Source organism: Fusarium fujikuroi, chromosome FFUJ_chr03, assembly GCF_900079805.1.
Source record: "Fusarium fujikuroi IMI 58289 draft genome, chromosome FFUJ_chr03".
Classification (NCBI taxonomy): Eukaryota; Fungi; Ascomycota; class Sordariomycetes; order Hypocreales; family Nectriaceae; genus Fusarium; species Fusarium fujikuroi.
In genome coordinates, this window is record NC_036624.1 from 3,514,309 (window position 1) to 3,531,923 (window position 17,615).

The window sequence follows — 17,615 nt, forward strand, 5'->3', positions numbered from 1 at the left end:
GAATGGCCCGGGCAATTGGGATATGAGAAACCGAGCTGGTACCGCGTTTGCCGGGCTGAACCGAGACACCCACCGAGATACAGCTATGAAAGGACCTATGATCCTCATATCTCGGGTCTCATCCAGTACCTGATCATTAGTTAGTATCCATCATTGCTCTAAAGTCTTTAAGCACTACCCTTATCCGCGACCTTCGAAATGTCAGATCCTCCATCTCGCATCCGCTCTATTCTCAACCATCTCCGCCCTCATCCCGCGGCGCCTGTCAACTTCCACACTCTATCACCAACAACATTTCTTGAGCGTGCTGCTTCCATTGAACCAGATGCGGAAGCCATCTTCCATATTACAGTGAATGGTGCTGTGTTACGGCGGTCCTACGCTGAGTTTGCTGATCGCGCCCGAGGTCTTGCTTACTACTTCCTGAAGCATGGCTATCGACGCGTAGGCATACTCGCGCCCAATACGCCAGCTTTTCTGGAGTCTATTTACGGCATTGTTGCGGCGGGTGCTGTCATTGTGCCGACGAATTATCGCCTGAAGCAGGATGACATCGCCTATATCTTTGACTTTGCGGAAGTGGACTGCATTATTGTTGATAATGAGTTTGTTGGCTTGCTCGATGCCTATAAGGAGAAACACCAGAGTGTGCCCTTGATCGTTGATATGGTTGATTTACCCCCTCGCGCACATGTGCATTCTTGTCTTGAAGTTGTTGCTAACCTTGCCCGTCAGGATACTGATGCAACTGAAGGGCAACTATCCGGCCCTTTTGATGAAGCCGTCTTGGAGGGCTTGAAGCATGACATCGACCAAGGTAGCCATGGCTGGGCCGGACTTCATGCCCAGGCACGAAGTGAGGATGATATGCTTGCCATCCCTTTTACCTCTGGAACCACATCACGTCCCAAGGGCGTTGTATACACACATCGAGGTGCCTATCTCGCTGCCTTAGCCAATATTATTGAGTCGGGCCTCAACATTGGACGATGCAAGTACCTATGGACGCTTCCAATGTAAGTCAAGACAATTTGCCCACATTGTAATCATGACTGGCTGACCATATACAGGTTTCACGCAATTGGATGGACATTTCCTTGGTCAGTTGTCGCTGTTCGCGGCACCAATGTTTGCTTAAGGAAGATTGACTACCCTCTTATTTGGAAACTGCTAAAAGAAGAGGGCATCACTCACTTCAACGCCGCTCCCACAGTCAACACACTGCTAGTAGCGGCCAAGGAAGCTGAAAGGCTACCGCAAGAAGTCAAGGTTACCGTGGCCGCTAGTCCACCCACTGGATACCTGTTTGAGCAAATGGTATGTTTTCCTATATGTTCAGGCCTCACAATCATTCAGAACTAACCACGATATATAGACCAAGCTTAATCTCATGCCCGTTCATGTTTATGGGATGACAGGTGCGCAAGAATGATTACCGACACAGGCAATTGCTAACGTTCGTTTCTATAGAAACATATGGGCCCATCACGAAATGCTATATCCTTCCCGAATGGGATAATCTGCCTCCTCAGGAAAAATTTGCTAAGATGTCCCGGCAAGGCCATGGCTTCATCACAAGCCAACCAATCCGGGTTATCAAGCCAGACCAGCCACAGGGCGTGCTTATTGACGTCGCCAGGGACGGTAAAGAGGTTGGTGAGATTGTTTTCACAGGAAACATTTGCGCCAAAGGATATTACAAAGACCCTGAAGCTACACGGCAGCTCTTTGCTGGAGGCGTACTTCACTCTGGAGATCTAGCAGTCTGGCATCCTGATGGTAGCGCTCAGATTCAGGATCGTGCGAAGGACATCATCATTTCGGGGGGTGAGAACATATCATCTGTTGCCCTCGAAAGCATGCTCGCCCAGCACCCGGACATCCTCGAAGCTGGCGCTGTAGCTGTCCCGGATTCACACTGGGGTGAACGACCCAAGGTGTACATCACAGTCAAGGATGGCAAGAGTGTAAAAGGAGAAGAGGTCATCTCGTGGGCAAAGCATCAGAGTCATATTAGCAAATTCATGGTTCCTAGAGAAGTCGAAGTTGTAGATGAACTCCCCAAGACCAGCACAGGTAAAATCAAGAAGAACGTGCTGAGGGAGTGGGCCAAGCATGGAAGGGAATAGGAGAGTCACTTGGGGCTTTTAGGGAAAACAGCAGCATAGAACTCATTCGAGTGACTTCAGCCAATTTCTGTAGCAATCTTGTATATATCACATAATGCATTCAACATCATAGTATAGCCATTCGAGTGTTACGAAGTTGGCGGACAAGGTTTGCTTCCAAATCATTATTTCGTGACGTGGCATGCGGTTTATCAACATTCATTCGAAAAATAGCACCTGCGTGTCCTTCGTCCAGCGCATCCAAGGCCATCATATCATCTGGATCGAGAGCAAAATCAAAAACCATAATATTCTCTTGAATGCGACCCGGATTTGCACTCTTGGGTAGAGGTATCCAGCCTTTCTGGAGTGAATACCGGATAAGGATATTTGCTGGAGTCTTGTCATGCTTTGATGCTACTCTTTGTACTTCTGGGTCATTAAGCCGAGTGCCTGTTGCAAGCGGGCTGTACGCCTCGATAACAATACCGTTGTCCTGACAGTAGGTCACGACATCTCGTTGCTGGCACCAAGGGTGTAGCTGATATCACAGGCACCGTAACGTTAGATTTGCCTCAACACTACAGCGGAGACTCTAGCTCACCTCGATTTGGTTCGCACTTGGAGGCCACTCAGTGGCATACTCCTTCAGTTCTTCGAGGTGCCGGACTCGAAAGTTGCTAACACCAATACTTTTGGCTCTTCCCTTGCTCTTAACCATTTCCATCGCTGCCCATAATCTCTGACGGTAATCTCTGGATGGTCCAGGAACGTGCATCAATAGTAAGTCTACGTATCCATCTACTCCAGCGATACGGTCTACAGTTTCGACAACATCTTGATACACGTCACCCTGGCCTGCCATCCTTCGTGGACTCCCGACTTTCGTAGTAAGAAAGATCGCTTCACGAGGCACACCAGACTGTTTGATGGCTTCGTAGACGCACACCTCGTTGCGATATAACGCAGCTGAGTCAATGTGGCTGTAGCCCGCTGAAAGTGCTGCCAGAACCGCGGTAGTGCATGTTTGGCCGCGAATTTTGTAGGTGCCGAACCCGAGAAGAGGAATAGTGGCTGCCGTGTTTTGGAGAGTAAGGCAGTCTTGGGCTAATAATGAGGTGGTCGTGGCAGGTGTTGCTATGTGATTTAGCTGCGTCATAGTAGGTAAAAGCTGACTATTTCGAATAGTGCGGTGTGCAGGAATCTCGATGCCTCACTTCTCTCACTTTCATTAAGACATGGAAAACATGATGTAACAAAGGGGCAGACTTAGTCAGTGATGAGGTGTGAACCTCGCTTCTATCTCACTAGCTCTTTTTTAAACCTCAGGGAAATTCATTTTCATGAATAGGTACCTGCCTAGGTAAAAGAACAAGGCGAAGATCTATTCTCCCAGGACCTTGCCATGTATAAATTCTTTTGTCAAAACCTTGCCTCGAAAGGCATCATACAACAGGGCGCCAACAAACAATCACTACGTTATAGATCTTTTTCTGAACCTACCTACACTACATTTGCATAATCATCTGATTGTTGAGCGAACCAAGCCCCTAGGTTTTCTTCCATCACTTAGATAGTTAATGGGTAGGTAGTCCTCGGGGAGCAAGAAAATATTAGGCCTTAATGGCTAAGTTTATTTCAACTCCCTGGATTTTAAATATCTAAATCTTTCTATTACCTAGGATGGGTCCTGAGTTTGCTTTCATCCCCTAGGTAGCCTACCTTATGTTTTGGTCTAATGATCTGTGAAGGTAAGATAAAGCGTACAGGGCGCATCTTAAAACTTAAGCACAGTCCCTTTGTTCATTCATGCATGCAAAATCAAGGATTGCGTATGGCTCTTTTGGGTTTTGGCATTATGCTGGAACATTCGCTGATAATTAAAATGTCACCTCAACTGATAAAGTACAGTAAATACATACCTACGTAAAATAACGCAAGAAAAATCAGCAAGAAAAAAAAACCTCAATAAGAATAAAACAATGCAGTCAATAGCACATGAATAAGTTTATCTCTAAACCTTTTTTTAAACTCAGGTATACTCAACTTACTGTTCATGGTTTATAGGGTAGCCCGATGCCCATCTTGCCAACAACTCGTACGTTCATAAAAAAAAGAGGGGCATTCAGCTCCAGTGGGGCTGGCATAATTCTAGAAACCCCCACGAAGCGCTAGAGAGCCGTGGAAACTCTACGTTTAGCGGGAACTCACTGGAATATGTCGTCACTGCCTGCCCACCTACTGGGTCCTGCCTGCCACTTGGAGCTCTTCCCGTGTTTGGGCAGCGTTCAGAGGTGAGGTGAGAAGGTGGGCGGGAACTGCTGATCACCAAACAAATTCCATCCCTTCACTACAACCACTTCGATTTCATCACCCAAACTTTCCCCTCCCAAACATAAACTTACGTGCTTCCTGTCTTGATAGACTTGACTGATACACACTTTACATAGTCAACGGGTGATCTCTCTGTCAACCATGAGCACTCTCAGGCCATTGCGTGGCGGCTGCCAATGCGGCCGCAACCGTTACATAATTGCTGTTCCTCAGAATGGTATCAATGAGGCACAGGTTCTCTTCAACACCGAGTCTGCACATCGTAAGTCGGAGATGTCCTTCAGAGACACAACCGCGAGTATCGAGCATATGATCTGACATCTGCCTGCAGAGATACCTCTTGCAACTCCACTGGCTGCCTATATCCGAGTTCCGCTTTCATGGTATCATAGTACCACCTACTCTTTCTTCCCGGACGAGACACACGCCTTGATCCGACGAGTTTATACACACCCTAGCCAACAATACTCAAAACGTCACTTCTGCGGCTACTGTGGCACACCACTGTCCTACTGGTCCGAAAACCCGCATACCGAGGCCGAATTCATCAACCTGACTCTCGGAAGCTTGCTGAGGGAGGACTTGCGAGATCTGGAAGACATGGGACTGATTCCAGAAGAGGAAGATGACAAAGCCCCAGCAGGCCGGTCACCGGCAGTGGTTGGTAGGAACACCGCATTGCGCCAGTCGTATGGAGTTCCGTGGTTCGATGGCATGGTCGAAGGAACGCGCCTAGGTAACATGCGCCGAAGCCAAGGTGTCAAACAATCTCATGATGGCCAAGTCAAGGTCGAGTGGGAGATTGTCGAGTATTCCAACGGCGACGAATCGAAGGCCCCAGCGGAAGAAGACAACGATGTGGAGATGTCGAACCCCGGAAAGCGAAAGCTACAGGACAGGGACGACTTGGAGGCAGGTGCTGTTGGGAACTAGGAAGGACTGCTGACTGAATTAGGCTCAGTTGCGCCTTGTGTAATATCGAGAAAGCTGACGACTGATGGGATAATGATGAGCGGCCCCTGCTAAAATTCTGACGACGAGGCGTTGACAAATGCATATTCGCAGTGATTTCAACGACTGCCATGTTGGCTCAATCTCGGTCGTCATATTAGATAGTTTGTGAAAAGATTGTACTGCCGTGCTTTCTGAACCTGCGTTATCATGGGAATGAATACATGAGCCATTATCCATGTACAAGGATGCTGATGAACTAGGAGAAGCTACCAGTTTAAGGAAAATCAAACGATAAGCAGGTATGCATGGATATATGATGATAGCAAAAAGAAGAAATCTGTCAATGAGCCGCATGGGGAGTCCGGATATCTGGACCGTTCCGTTAGTATTTGACTGGTGTTTCGGGCCTAGCAGCCATGACAACCCGGGAAATTCGGGGCAATGCTGCCCGGGACGTTTGACAGAGTGGGAACAGGAACCGGGAGAGAGCGACAGCGACAGGGCAGGCACATGCAAACTAGAGAAGCAATGAGGATCACAGTTACAGCACAGCATCCGAAACACAATGCAGCCTAAACAATAGAAAACAATGGGTGGGAGGACCCTTGGATCTCGAGGCCGAGACACCACGTGCAGGGCATAAGATCTCGGGAACCAACCAATTCCTCCTGCATTTGATTCATCCGGTGAGGCGAACATTACAGAGCATGCCGAAGTTCTGGCGATAGCGGGCTGTCGTGGCGCCGGAGAGGCGGGCCGAAGGCTCGAGTAGGCACATATGAGCGGGAATCGTCTGACGAAAACGGAGGTCAAGGTTGGACAAAAAGAGTTAAGTGCCCAAGGGATCTGTTATTTTACCAAACCTCTTGTTGAGAAATGGGCAATTGTGAGTTTACGGAAAATTATAATGAGAAGAAGAAAAAGGAGAAGAAGAGGAGGGCAAAAAAAAAAAATGAAGAGTAACTAAAAGGAGGAAGCAAACAGCAAGAGAATCTGGAAGGGTCCTGAAACCAATCCCCATGGGGCAACCACATTGGCTGGGGTTGCCTTTTACCTTTTCAGAGTGGAGGGTGCCAGGGAGGTTGAGGGAGACATCCATCAGCAAGCTGCAGGCGCAGACAGGCATGGATGACCCTGAGCAATGGATCCCTGGCAGTTGCTGTGCGTGATAAACCCACCAATTCGACTGAGGAAGGTACCCTACCTTGGCGTTCGTGTCTTTTTGTGTCGTGAAAAGACAGCTTTTGTCAACCCCACCCCAGCTTTTGTGGCAGATGATCCAGCCGCGGATATGACGGTCCGAAGTACAAACACGGCCATTGAGAGGCATATCCCTTCTACCTTAGTACCCAAGGTATTCATCAGTTTCACCGTGCATTGTAGCTGACATGAGAGGAGAGAGTCTAAGCTATGAGTGGAACGAAAAGCGACAACCCATGCTCTAGATTGGGGTATATAAGAGCGTCCTGTGATGCTAGGGAAACATGACCTTCTCCTTCCTCTCTTCCAATCCAGCATCATCCTCATCCACTTCACCAGTAACCTGTGGCCTTCAACTCTTGTTTCTTTTGTTTCAGGTGGCCTGATACTAGCTCTCTCGAACTACGACCCAGACCAGTTCACGTGAACTTGAAGGGCTGGTAGCCAGCCTGATTCACAATGTCTCTCCCCAAGGACTTCCAATGGGGCTTCGCCACCGCCTCGTAAGTAATCCAACTCCCAGTACCACTGAGTGACGGTAATTGACCATCAAGATAGGTATCAGATTGAAGGTGCTATCGATAAGGATGGTCGTGGCCCTGCTAACTGGGATACCTTCTGTGCTAAGCCTGGCAAGATCGCAGACGGCAGTTCTGGCGTGACAGCCTGTGATTCTTACAACCGTACCGCTGAGGATATTGCTCTTCTGAAATCAGTAGGCGCTAAGGCATACCGATTCTCCCTCTGCTGGTCTCGGATCATTCCTCTCGGTGGTCGAAACGATCCCATCAACCAGGCCGGAATTGACCATTATCGCAAGTTTGTCGATGATCTCCTGGAAGCTGGAATTACCCCTTTCATTACTCTTTTCCATTGGGACGTACCCGATGAGTTGGACCGCCGCTACGGCGGTCTCCTGAACCGAGAGGAGTTTCCTCTTGACTATGAGCGATATGCTCGTGTTGTTTTCGAGTCTATCCCTCGCTGCAAGAACTGGATCACTCACAATGAGCCCTGGTGCTCAGCCATTCTGGGTTACAGCACAGGATCCAACGCACCCGGTCGCTGTTCTGACCGCAAGAAATCCGATGTTGGCGACTCTTCTACTGAGCCTTGGATCGTTGGTCACAACCTTCTTGTTGCCCACGGCCGTGCCGTTAAGATTTATCGTGAGGAATTCAAGCCCAAGAATGGCGGTGAGATTGGCATCACCCTCAACGGCGACGCCACATACCCGTGGGACCCCAAGGACCCGAGAGACGTTGAGGCTGCCGAACGCAAGATCGAGTTTGCTATCTCGTGGTTCGCTGACCCTATCTACTTCGGAGATTACCCAGCCTCAATGCGCGCCCAGCTCGGTGACCGCCTTCCCACCTTTACCCCTGAGGAAAAGGCTCTTGTTTTGGGATCAAATGACTTCTACGGCATGAACCACTACACTGCCAACTATGTCAAGCATCGGGAGGGAGAGGCTGCTCCTGAGGACTATGTTGGTAACCTTGAGCTGCACTTCTGGAACCACCGCGGTGATTGTATTGGCGAGGAGACCCAGTCTACTTGGTTGCGACCATGTGCCCTAGGCTTCCGTGATCTACTTGTCTGGATTTCCAAGCGTTATGGCTTCCCCAGAATCTATGTTACCGAGAACGGCACCAGCATCAAGGGTGAGAATGACATGCCGCGAGAGAAGATCCTGCAAGATAATTTCCGTGTCAAGTACTATGACGATTACGTGAGAGCCATGGCCGATGCTTCTAGACTCGACGGCGTGGATGTCCATGGCTACTTTGCCTGGTCTTTGCTGGACAACTTTGAGTGGGCTGAGGGTTACGAGACTCGATTCGGCGTAACTTATGTCGACTACGAGAATGACCAAAAGCGTTACCCCAAGAAGAGCGCTCAACATCTAAAGCCCCTATTTGATAGTCTCATCAAGCAGGAGGAGCATGTTGTAAATGGGAATGGTGTCAAGGCCGGACAGACCTGAGAATGATCAAATTGAAGAAGATCACGGCTATTATTCCGGTTTCCCGAATATGATACTCCGATAAATGTATTGCAATTGAATTTGAAAAATGGAAGATGAATGAAAACGTGCGACTTATTTCCTTCACGTATAGAATATCTTTTCATTGGAGTTGGGTTACCTATTATATTTACGCATTGTGGTATTCTTATTAGAGTCAACTCGGCATGTGCGGGTTAAAAGCGACCTTGATATATAATGTTATTTGGACCTGAATTTTTGACACGGGGTCATACTATATATTGTCTTGATCTGTAATCTGGGAGAGCCAGACAATGGTAGATATCGACCTCTCTTATGTGGTAAACTCTGAATTCTGGTTCTGTAGTTTTGACTAACGTTGCACCAAATCAGCACATTTGAAATTCCTTACTGACATCGCTGCCCTTTCTGTTCCACATCCCCATCAATGGCCCGCCTCGAGAGTTCATCAGGCTGCATTTGTACTTCGATAGAACATTGTTCTTGGGAAGTACCCTGCTCTACTTCCCCGGTGCCACGTTCCTTGTTTCCTCTCCGCATGTAGTAGCGAAAGACGTATACTAGCCCCTGAGCCATGAACACTTGTTCAATGGTGTACAGCAGTACGGGTATCTGTATATAGGCTCTTGTTAGATCATCCGCACGCGCCCACATTGAACTTGCTAGCGGTATACCCAGACTCGTTGTTTTGGCCGCCCCGCAAAAGCATACGGCGACCGTCTGCTCTTTAGACATGCGCTTGAAGACATGCCTTAGCCAGGATGAAGATACTGTTCTGACAAGGCGCCCGGGTGGTCTGGCGAGAAAGAAGCAGATAATTGTGAACAGAGCATATAGCGCAACGTTCATAAAGACAAGAAAGAGGACGTTGCTTGTAGATAAGTCTTTCAACGCTCCGGTGCCGAAAGCTCCAGAAAAGGTCGTCCATACGAGCAGAACAAGGCACAGTGTTGAGACCTTGGCCAGTTTGAGAGCATTGAGAACTTTTACGGTGCGATCCTCCCACCTCCAACGTACAACTTGACCAACGATGAGGGGCAAGACCACACTAAGACAGAGCTGCTTGGCTACATCTGCATACATGTGTCCTAGGGTGGACGGATCAGCAGGGCGCCAGCTGTCGAATGCTTCAGGATGCCCAGTTGGAAAGAATCCGTATATGAGCAGAGGAGATAGAAACGACCCAGCAACGTTGCCGATGACAACAGAGATAATGGCAGCGGCTTCGTCTCCGCCTGAAGCTCGTGTCATTACGACATTGGAGGCAATAGTGGTTGGAAGACAGGCAGTGGTAAGAAGGCCGATGAGGATCGGAGGCGAAGGTGTTTGAGACCTGAGAGCCCCAGCTGCGATTGAGATATGAACAATGGCTAGAGAGCTATGAGCTCGGGTCATAGTCTTTTACGGCAGAGGCACAACTCACCAAGCACAATGGCCGGGATAACGGCAAAACTAATCCCATGGACCAGGATGTGTAATCTCCAATTTGCCACATTCTCTCGGAGCTTCCCTGGTGATAGTTGCAGCCCACTAACGAGAAAAATGAATGCGACTGCGCCGTATAGGATGCTATACTCTGAACGGATGACGCCCCCATGCTGAGCAACAGCTGTGAACAGGGTGTTAGCACTTGTCTTGACGGCGAGAGGGAACTATAACTTGCATGGGAAAAAATATCCAAAAACACAAGCAGTAGCGAAGCCGATGACCAGATATTGTGCCAGTATGAGATTGAGCACTTTCTTAAACCAGTCAGTTGCTCCTCTTGGAGGCTTCTGCCTTTCCTCAATCGACATTCTCCAGTCTCGAAGGCCTTCTCGCCATTTTTGGTCCTTCGAAAGATCAAGTGTGAGACTACGTACGGTGCCGATGGTCGGTTATATACCAAATGCTGCTGCTTCTGTAACGACATGGGAAGTAATGGTATCATTCGTCAAAATGCCATGGGTTGGGTCCTAGTAGCTTGGCAGGTTCTTTGCTTCAAAGACCGCCCGCGTTATTACCGACATCACAAAATGGTCAAGAGGGCGGACTTAGAATTGTCCTTGGAACGCGGGCAGAAACGAATATCCGAGGTTGTTACTACACCATCAACCGATGAAACATGTAGGAAACAATTGGGGGTTACATTAGTACCATTTAGACAGATATCTATATCATATCAAAGTACATGATGATACAATTACGCAAATTAAAACAATTGCCTCTCAAGCAGACAACACTCGCATCTTCATCTCTTGAGCGAGCCATGCCAAGCAAGAGGTAGGTCCTGGACCTGATCCAGGTTTCTCCAGGCAACGTCGCCTCAACCTTTCTACCTATCATCTCTCCATGATGAGTATGGAAACACTCAAACCAGTGCCCAGAAATGAGCAGCTGGCTTCTCATGTAAGACAAAAAAATCCGGAAAACAAAAACGCCGCGCGATGTGTAGTGGTATCAAGATGGAGAAAAGGGAATAACATCTCGCAAGTCTGAGGGTATAGACTGCTTGTTGCAACTCGTTAAGAGACGTCCTGTTCATCAAAGGAGCTGTCTCGTTCGTCGTCAAGGAATTAAAGAAAGTAAGTTCAAAGGGAATTGACCAAGAGTCGGTCTGTCAATCGGTCGAAGAAAGGCGTCACAAATTGACATTTTATCTGTTTAAACAACAGTGGATGGAGGCTCCAGAGGTAATGCGGTTCTGGAATCATTGGGGTTCGTGGTGCTGGGAGCTGGTGCAATCTCTGGATCAGGAATCTGGATATCGAGCTATCAATGCGTTAGTAAATTCCCTGGTACGATGGAAAAAAAATAGCTTTACAGTCATGTAGCCCGTTTGTCGCAGAGGCAAGATCTTGGGTGGAATAGCACCATCTTCAGTGCCAATGGTTTTTTCCATCTCAAGATTCCATTGCTCAATCCACTTTTCGAGACTGTTCAGTCGAGACTTGACTCCAGTGAGACCAACGTCATCCCAAATCCAACCAGTGACGAGTCCAAGCAGAGTATCAATTATATTCCGCAAGTCGTAAGGGTCGAACGCAGGGATCAACTCGCCGTTAAGCTTCTCGATAATTCGGCGGAATTCTTGCTCGGATAGACCAGCAGGATCCAGAATCTCTGGGTAAAGATTGGAAAATGTCGGTGCCAAATCGCCCTTGATCAACCAGTCGCGGCGTATTCGGATGATACGCGTGTTGACATATTCGGGTGAGTCAACGGGAACATGAGGGTTGAGGTGAGGGTAGCAAGGGTGCTGAGGACCCCATTCACCAGCTGCATCGGGCTCGACATCCTCACCCATAATAGAAGAATTTGTCGTCGACAGAGCGGATCCTATTCCATCGCCAGCCGAGACGTTAGAAATCCGCGGGTCCATGATATCAGGACCACGCTCCAGATCCTTGCCATAAGAAGGCATAGGATCGTCGGTCTCTGGCATCATCACAGCCTTCCCTTTGCCCTTGTCAATCTTGACAATTGGATCTTCTGCCACGGGCTCCTGAGCAAACAGGTCCCTGCTAAGGCGAGGTTCTTCGGCGGACACTGCACCCCTGCGAGACCCTTTCTCGTCGTAAGAAGCGCGCACAGAATTCGGTAGGCTTATGCGCCTATCACTACTGCCGGCCCTATCAACCTGAAGGCTTGCGCGAGGCGTCAAAGAATGCCTAATCTGATGCTGCTCGGAAAGCGTAAGAAGAGGATAATCACTGGGTCCAGAACCTATTGGATCGGTCGGTGCTCGGGTATCGAATATTGGGTGCTTAAGAGGGATAGATGGTGGTGGAGGGGTCGAGGGACGACGTTTGCGTGATGATTCGGGCTTGGTATGAGGCCTAGGCGTCGAATTTGTAGGATTCCAGAGACGGACAGCTGATAACCGACGAGGACGATTAGCAACTCCAGCAGCCTTTTGAGGTCGAAATGGCGAAGGATGCAAGGTTGTTGCTTGGTAACCGTCAAAGGGTCGAGCTGGCTGGCGCTGGATATTCGACGCGGCAGCAGCAGCAGCAGCAGCGGCTTGACCAGAAGATGAGCCGGTTCCGGGATAGGCGGACCTTGGGGTTTCGAGGCTCAGTATTAGAGGGTTGCCGGGGGCATCTACGGCGGCCGGTATGGGGTTGGAGGGAGAAGGTCGGGCGAGATGGGGATCCGTTGGAAACAGGTTGTCGGCACGGCCGCCTGGACGACCGCGCTCGCTAGAAATGGCGAGGTCCTTCTCACGCTGACGTGAGTGAGGTCGAGATTAAGACCGAAGCAGTCGTCGACTTGTTGGCTACGTCCTGGAGAGTGAGGCTGGGCGCTAATTGCCTGTGCACGGAGCCGGTGTTGGCGGAAGACAAACGCAGAGAAAGAGAACGAAGGAATGCAACAACTGCGCGTCGCAGCTGTTGCTAGGCTCAAATCGGGAGCGCTAAGAGAAAATGGAGTATTGAAGGCAGTGGCGTCTGTAAAATCGTCGTCGTGTACGGTGTCGGCCTCGATCTCGTAGTAATGGTTTGTCGAGCGGCAGCGGGCAAGAGAATTGCTCGAGTCGTTGACAGGCAAAGGAGAGAGCGAGCAAGAAAAGAAGCAATAAAGGGAACAAACGTCAACCAGGGGAAATTCGCTGACGGTGGGCCAATGACGGCTGCGGAAGGGGGCTGGGGAGAGGTTGACAAGGGGTTTAGTGGATGATGGGCTGCTGGATGCCCTGGAAGCCAGCATCCTCAGTGCTGAACTGCAGCCTAAGTGGAGGAGATCCCCTACCTTAGGCGAAAGTGACTTTGAGTTCTCTCAGCTCGCCTTGCTCGACATGTGGATATTTTCAGTTGGGAAAGGATTTGAATCTCATGAAATCTTGCAGGAGACTTTTGTTAGAGATGGATGGGTTATCAGTAGGGCTGCCGTAGTTTGCGACTAGTTGTCGTAACACTATTGGATGGTTGACCCTCGAAGTCGACGGCTGCTCGTCGTACTTTAGCAAACCATGAGAGGCCTAAATGAAGGAGTGAAAAAGAAGCCCCTTTGACCTTTGTTATAAGGTTGATCGTGTTTCCTTTTTCTTTTTCTTCTCTTCCCAGGCCGGTGTCACCGGACGGTCCAAGGGTTGGAATTCTTGGTCAACAGGCGGAGATTTGCGCTCGCTTGAGGCCTTAGATGAATTAGCCTCATATAACGGACGGTAGTTGTGCTGTTAGCTTACAACCGGGCTCCTTTAAGTTCTCGAGTGGTTCTGATGATGTCGATAGATGAGGCTCTTTTATTCTGCAACGGTGTCTTCAAGCAACGAGCGGACGAGCGAGACACGGGGGATTACAGCTACTTTATTGTAAGCGAGTCTCATCACTCAAAACCAGATCTACTTTAAAGAGTACATCGAGACATCTGGCCATGCAAAAAATAGGAGACTAAAGCTCTCCAGTTTCTTTTCCCTTTCCTATCTGGGCTGTCTCTGACATCCAGTATGTCGTTTAAGCATGCAGGGTGTGCCAATTGGTATCTGGCGCTCTGTTCCCGTCATCAAATCTTCACCTTGAATCTTCAAAACCTGGAACCAGGGGCTTCCGAGCTTCTGGGCTCCAGCAAACTAGTCTCCATCCCCTGAAAAAGTCTTTTTTCTTTGACAGGCGACGGCTTCTTTACAGGGGGTTTACGCAGTCCCTTGGGTGACGCCATGCTGGGCGTCAATTTCTGCGGGCGTTGGGAATCCTTGTCCAGAGAATTGATGTTTGGCTTTGAGCTGAGTTCCGATGCATCTTCTTATATACAAGTAGTTCATGGCTGATTGAATATCCATGCAATGTACAGAGTAGTGATGGCCTCAACTGCCAGGCCGTTTTCTGCTTTCCCCATCGTCCTATACTTGCATACACATAATCTTAAGAGCATCTGTAGACCTTGGAAGCCATTATTACAGTCGCTTGACCAAAGAATATGTCAAGTTTCTTGCAGTTGTCAGAGTCATTCCACCTGAGATAGCCCCTGTCTCAAGTTGGGACGAACGTCTCGAATTTAGTTGCCCTTGCAAATTTTCGAGATCATTACGAAGGAAGAGAGATCTACTAGCCTAGTTAGCCTCGCTTGCATGATATAATGTATCCGTAGGTCGTTGTTGTTATTAAGACGTGCTGCACGTGAACTCTTGTGATGGACTTGATCTTCTGCACCCCTGAACCTCTGGAACTACCCGACATTATTGACATCAGCTGAACGTTGACGTCACATTGCTGAAAAGACGGACGGTCTCGATTCTATCGTCTCCTGGTTCTTTTTCCAGACAGAACTCCTGAACGGACGTACCGACTTCCGGGCCTGAATGGACTCTTGCATGGGTAAAGTACTCAAATTGATACGGAACTATTCCGTGATTATCCCAGCAATAGAGATGCTGGACGTTCCGGAGCATGTTTTGTTATCGACAGCTACCTAGGCACCTACCTGAATTCTAGCATGGTTAGTAGTTATTCTTATAGGTACCTAGTTTGACATCAGACACGGCACAATATCCGCCTTCCACTCACAGCCATGCAAAAGCCTTACAATTTATAAGGATTTCTCCCAATCCTTCCAAATGCATTGCACCATGATCAAAAAGATCTTCCATTATGCAGAGCAGGCTGTTCATAACATACCCAATATGACACCTTCAAGTACATTTCAATTCGATCTCCTGCTTCCCTTGCATGCTGATCGACACGGCCCAAGACCTATCTCAAGACATATTCAGATGACTGTCAAATCACAACAAAGCCATGCCACCCACTAGCCTAGTCATGCTTCCACATCGACTTGACATATTATAAGTTAGCTACAACTGGCCAATTTTCCCAGCTGAACGAAGGGGACCTAGCCAAAGAAAACCTCCACTTGTTCCATGTAATGAATTCGATGGCCAGCCCGGCTTCAGCTTCGGGACCAGCACCAGTGACAGCGCTAAATCACAGTATAAAGTGCTGGAGGTAGCACAGAAAACAGCCAAGAGCTTCCCTCTGGTCGGTCTCACTCTCCAATGCCGTATGTCACTTTACTTTCTTAGTAAGTGGCGTCTTTTAAGACATCTCACATCGTCACACTCTTTGGATGAACTCATCGCCACCACATTCCAATTGCTCCAAGTGTTGCACAACGCACGCTTTCATCACCTACTCTCCCTTTTCGTTTCCTCGACTGCTGCCCTTCTCTTCACTCATCTTCCTTGGCCCCTCACTCTCCGCGTCTTGGGGAGCTTTGTCGCGTGACTTGGCCCAATGTGCCGCCTTTCTTTCCCTGTGGACACAGTTTAAGCTCGGCCCTTCGTCAACACTGAGCGCCGTCCTACACAAACGGTTATAGCGGTTTCGGTAATTGAGCTTCGGCCATGACGGACGACAATAAAGCGTCGTCCGCCGCCGGGACAAGCTCCAGCTCCAGCTTCAGTGCCCCGCCTCCCGGCCATGGACTCCGCCGTGCCGTGACCGTCTCGGTCGCTGAGGATGCTGCTTCTCGGCGTCAACATATGTCACCGCCTGGCTTCGACACGATACCGCCACGCCGCAGCTCAAACTTTTCAGAGTATAGTCTCAGCGAAGCTCGAGATCTTCTTAATCCCCAGCTTCGAGATCCGGGCAGCACTGAGCATTCTTCTCCTGGAGAAACATCTTCCCTAGCATCGTTGTCATTGGCTTTTGCTCTTCTTCCAGCTATATCTGGTGTTCTTTTTAAGAACGGGAATGCCGTAGTAACGGATGTTATGTTATTGGGCTTGGCTGGCATTTTCCTTCACTGGTCTGTGACACAGCCATGGTAAGCTCCTATCCTTTGCGTTCCCCTACCGCATCTTTCGAGAAGATGTACTTATTCTGGACAGGGCATGGTATCATTCAGCACAGGAGGTACGGATACAGCACGAGTCAATAACCGACAGTGTAATCGACGATGATAGCGACCTTGACTCGAGCACCCATATGCCAGCGCCTCACTCGCCGCTTGATCACGTACCGGAATACCAAGAAATTCAGACTGAACCTACTGAGGAATTGCGGGATACGAAACCATCAAACCAGCAACAGGAAGCTCTTGCGGAACTATACTATTACGAAATAATCGCCCTAGCCTCGTGTTTTATTCTTCCACTCCTCGGCGCATACCTCTTGCACGCCATCCGATCACAGCTCAGTCGCCCCTCTGAGGGTCTTGTTTCCAATTATAATTTGACAATCTTCCTTCTCGTAGCCGAGCTTCGGGTTCTATCCCATATGATAAAGCTGGTACAGTCGAGAACGCTTCACCTCCAACGGGTGGTACAAGGTGGACCATTCAGATTCCAGCAAGGTAGTGAGAATTCGGGACGATTGGAATCCGTACTTGCGCGGCTGGAACGACTCGAGTCACGTTTCGCAGCAGAAGAAGCCACGTCTGCCCAAGAAACAAAGCAGGAAATTAGCAAAGCAAAGCAGAAGGACAGCATTGTGGCACGTGATGTGCGTAACGCAATTCAACCAGAATTGGACGCGCTGAATAGGGCTGTTCGTCGTTACGAGAAGAAGGCGACACTTCTTCAATTTCAGACAGAGTCGCGCTTCTCAGGGGTCGACGCAAGACTTGATGATGCTATCGCTCTTGCTGCGAGTGCTGCGAAGAATAGCGCATCTCATAAGAACATGTTTATGTGGACGGTGGAATCACTCACCGCCGTTATCCTTCTCCCGTTCAAAACGCTGTTGAGAATCATGCTTTTACCTTTGAGCACACTGTTAGCGCTCACGAACAAGAGCAAAAAGAAGAGTCCTCCTTCATCAAAGATAACGCGCAGCAGTAGGAACGGGAAGGCGTCTGTGCAACCGAGATATAACGGTGATAGAGTTCCATCCAGAGTTGCCAAGCGATAATGGAGCGTTGCGAGTACGCATTGTGTAATAGGCCTTAAACGATACCTATTCATTATGACAACTCTCGAGAATGATTCACAGCTAGTAGCTTCATCACTGGCGTATACCTTTCGAGACACACATACTGAACATGACTTCGTATTGAATGTTACAGTTACACTTGCTGATTTTATACTTACT

At 48.9% G+C, this 17,615-nt stretch overlaps 7 protein-coding genes; 4 read left to right on the forward strand and 3 right to left on the reverse strand.

Moving 5' to 3' along the window:
• Nucleotides 1-198: 198 nt before the first annotated feature.
• Nucleotides 199-2,129, forward strand: FFUJ_03184 (related to AMP-binding protein; the record flags this gene model as incomplete). XM_023575002.1 has 4 exons in its annotated part: nt 199-1,016; nt 1,071-1,317; nt 1,376-1,418; nt 1,471-2,129. 4 exons carry the CDS (start codon nt 199-201, stop codon nt 2,127-2,129), a joined length of 1,767 nt encoding a protein of 588 aa, XP_023428260.1.
• Nucleotides 2,130-2,235: 106 nt separating this feature from the next.
• On the reverse strand, nt 2,236-3,267 carry FFUJ_03185 (related to members of the aldo/keto reductase family; the record flags this gene model as incomplete). XM_023575003.1 has 2 exons in its annotated part: nt 2,236-2,649; nt 2,713-3,267. The coding sequence occupies 2 exons, from the start codon at nt 3,265-3,267 to the stop codon at nt 2,236-2,238; spliced, it is 969 nt and encodes a 322-aa protein (XP_023428261.1).
• A 1,316-nt stretch (nt 3,268-4,583) lies between these two features.
• FFUJ_03186 (uncharacterized protein) lies at nt 4,584-5,375 on the forward strand (the record flags this gene model as incomplete). XM_023575004.1 has 2 exons in its annotated part: nt 4,584-4,704; nt 4,774-5,375. The coding sequence occupies 2 exons, from the start codon at nt 4,584-4,586 to the stop codon at nt 5,373-5,375; spliced, it is 723 nt and encodes a 240-aa protein (XP_023428262.1).
• A 1,680-nt stretch (nt 5,376-7,055) lies between these two features.
• On the forward strand, nt 7,056-8,583 carry FFUJ_03187 (probable beta-glucosidase; the record flags this gene model as incomplete). XM_023575005.1 has 2 exons in its annotated part: nt 7,056-7,099; nt 7,155-8,583. The coding sequence occupies 2 exons, from the start codon at nt 7,056-7,058 to the stop codon at nt 8,581-8,583; spliced, it is 1,473 nt and encodes a 490-aa protein (XP_023428263.1).
• Nucleotides 8,584-8,991: 408 nt separating this feature from the next.
• On the reverse strand, nt 8,992-10,516 carry FFUJ_03188 (uncharacterized protein; the record flags this gene model as incomplete). XM_023575008.1 has 4 exons in its annotated part: nt 8,992-9,974; nt 10,028-10,213; nt 10,292-10,436; nt 10,490-10,516. The coding sequence occupies 4 exons, from the start codon at nt 10,514-10,516 to the stop codon at nt 8,992-8,994; spliced, it is 1,341 nt and encodes a 446-aa protein (XP_023428264.1).
• Nucleotides 10,517-11,247: 731 nt separating this feature from the next.
• On the reverse strand, nt 11,248-13,293 carry FFUJ_03189 (uncharacterized protein; the record flags this gene model as incomplete). XM_023575009.1 has 3 exons in its annotated part: nt 11,248-11,355; nt 11,408-12,811; nt 12,856-13,293. 3 exons carry the CDS (start codon nt 13,291-13,293, stop codon nt 11,248-11,250), a joined length of 1,950 nt encoding a protein of 649 aa, XP_023428265.1.
• A 2,632-nt stretch (nt 13,294-15,925) lies between these two features.
• On the forward strand, nt 15,926-17,435 carry FFUJ_03190 (uncharacterized protein; the record flags this gene model as incomplete). XM_023575010.1 has 2 exons in its annotated part: nt 15,926-16,350; nt 16,415-17,435. 2 exons carry the CDS (start codon nt 15,926-15,928, stop codon nt 17,433-17,435), a joined length of 1,446 nt encoding a protein of 481 aa, XP_023428266.1.
• Nucleotides 17,436-17,615: the final 180 nt, after the last annotated feature.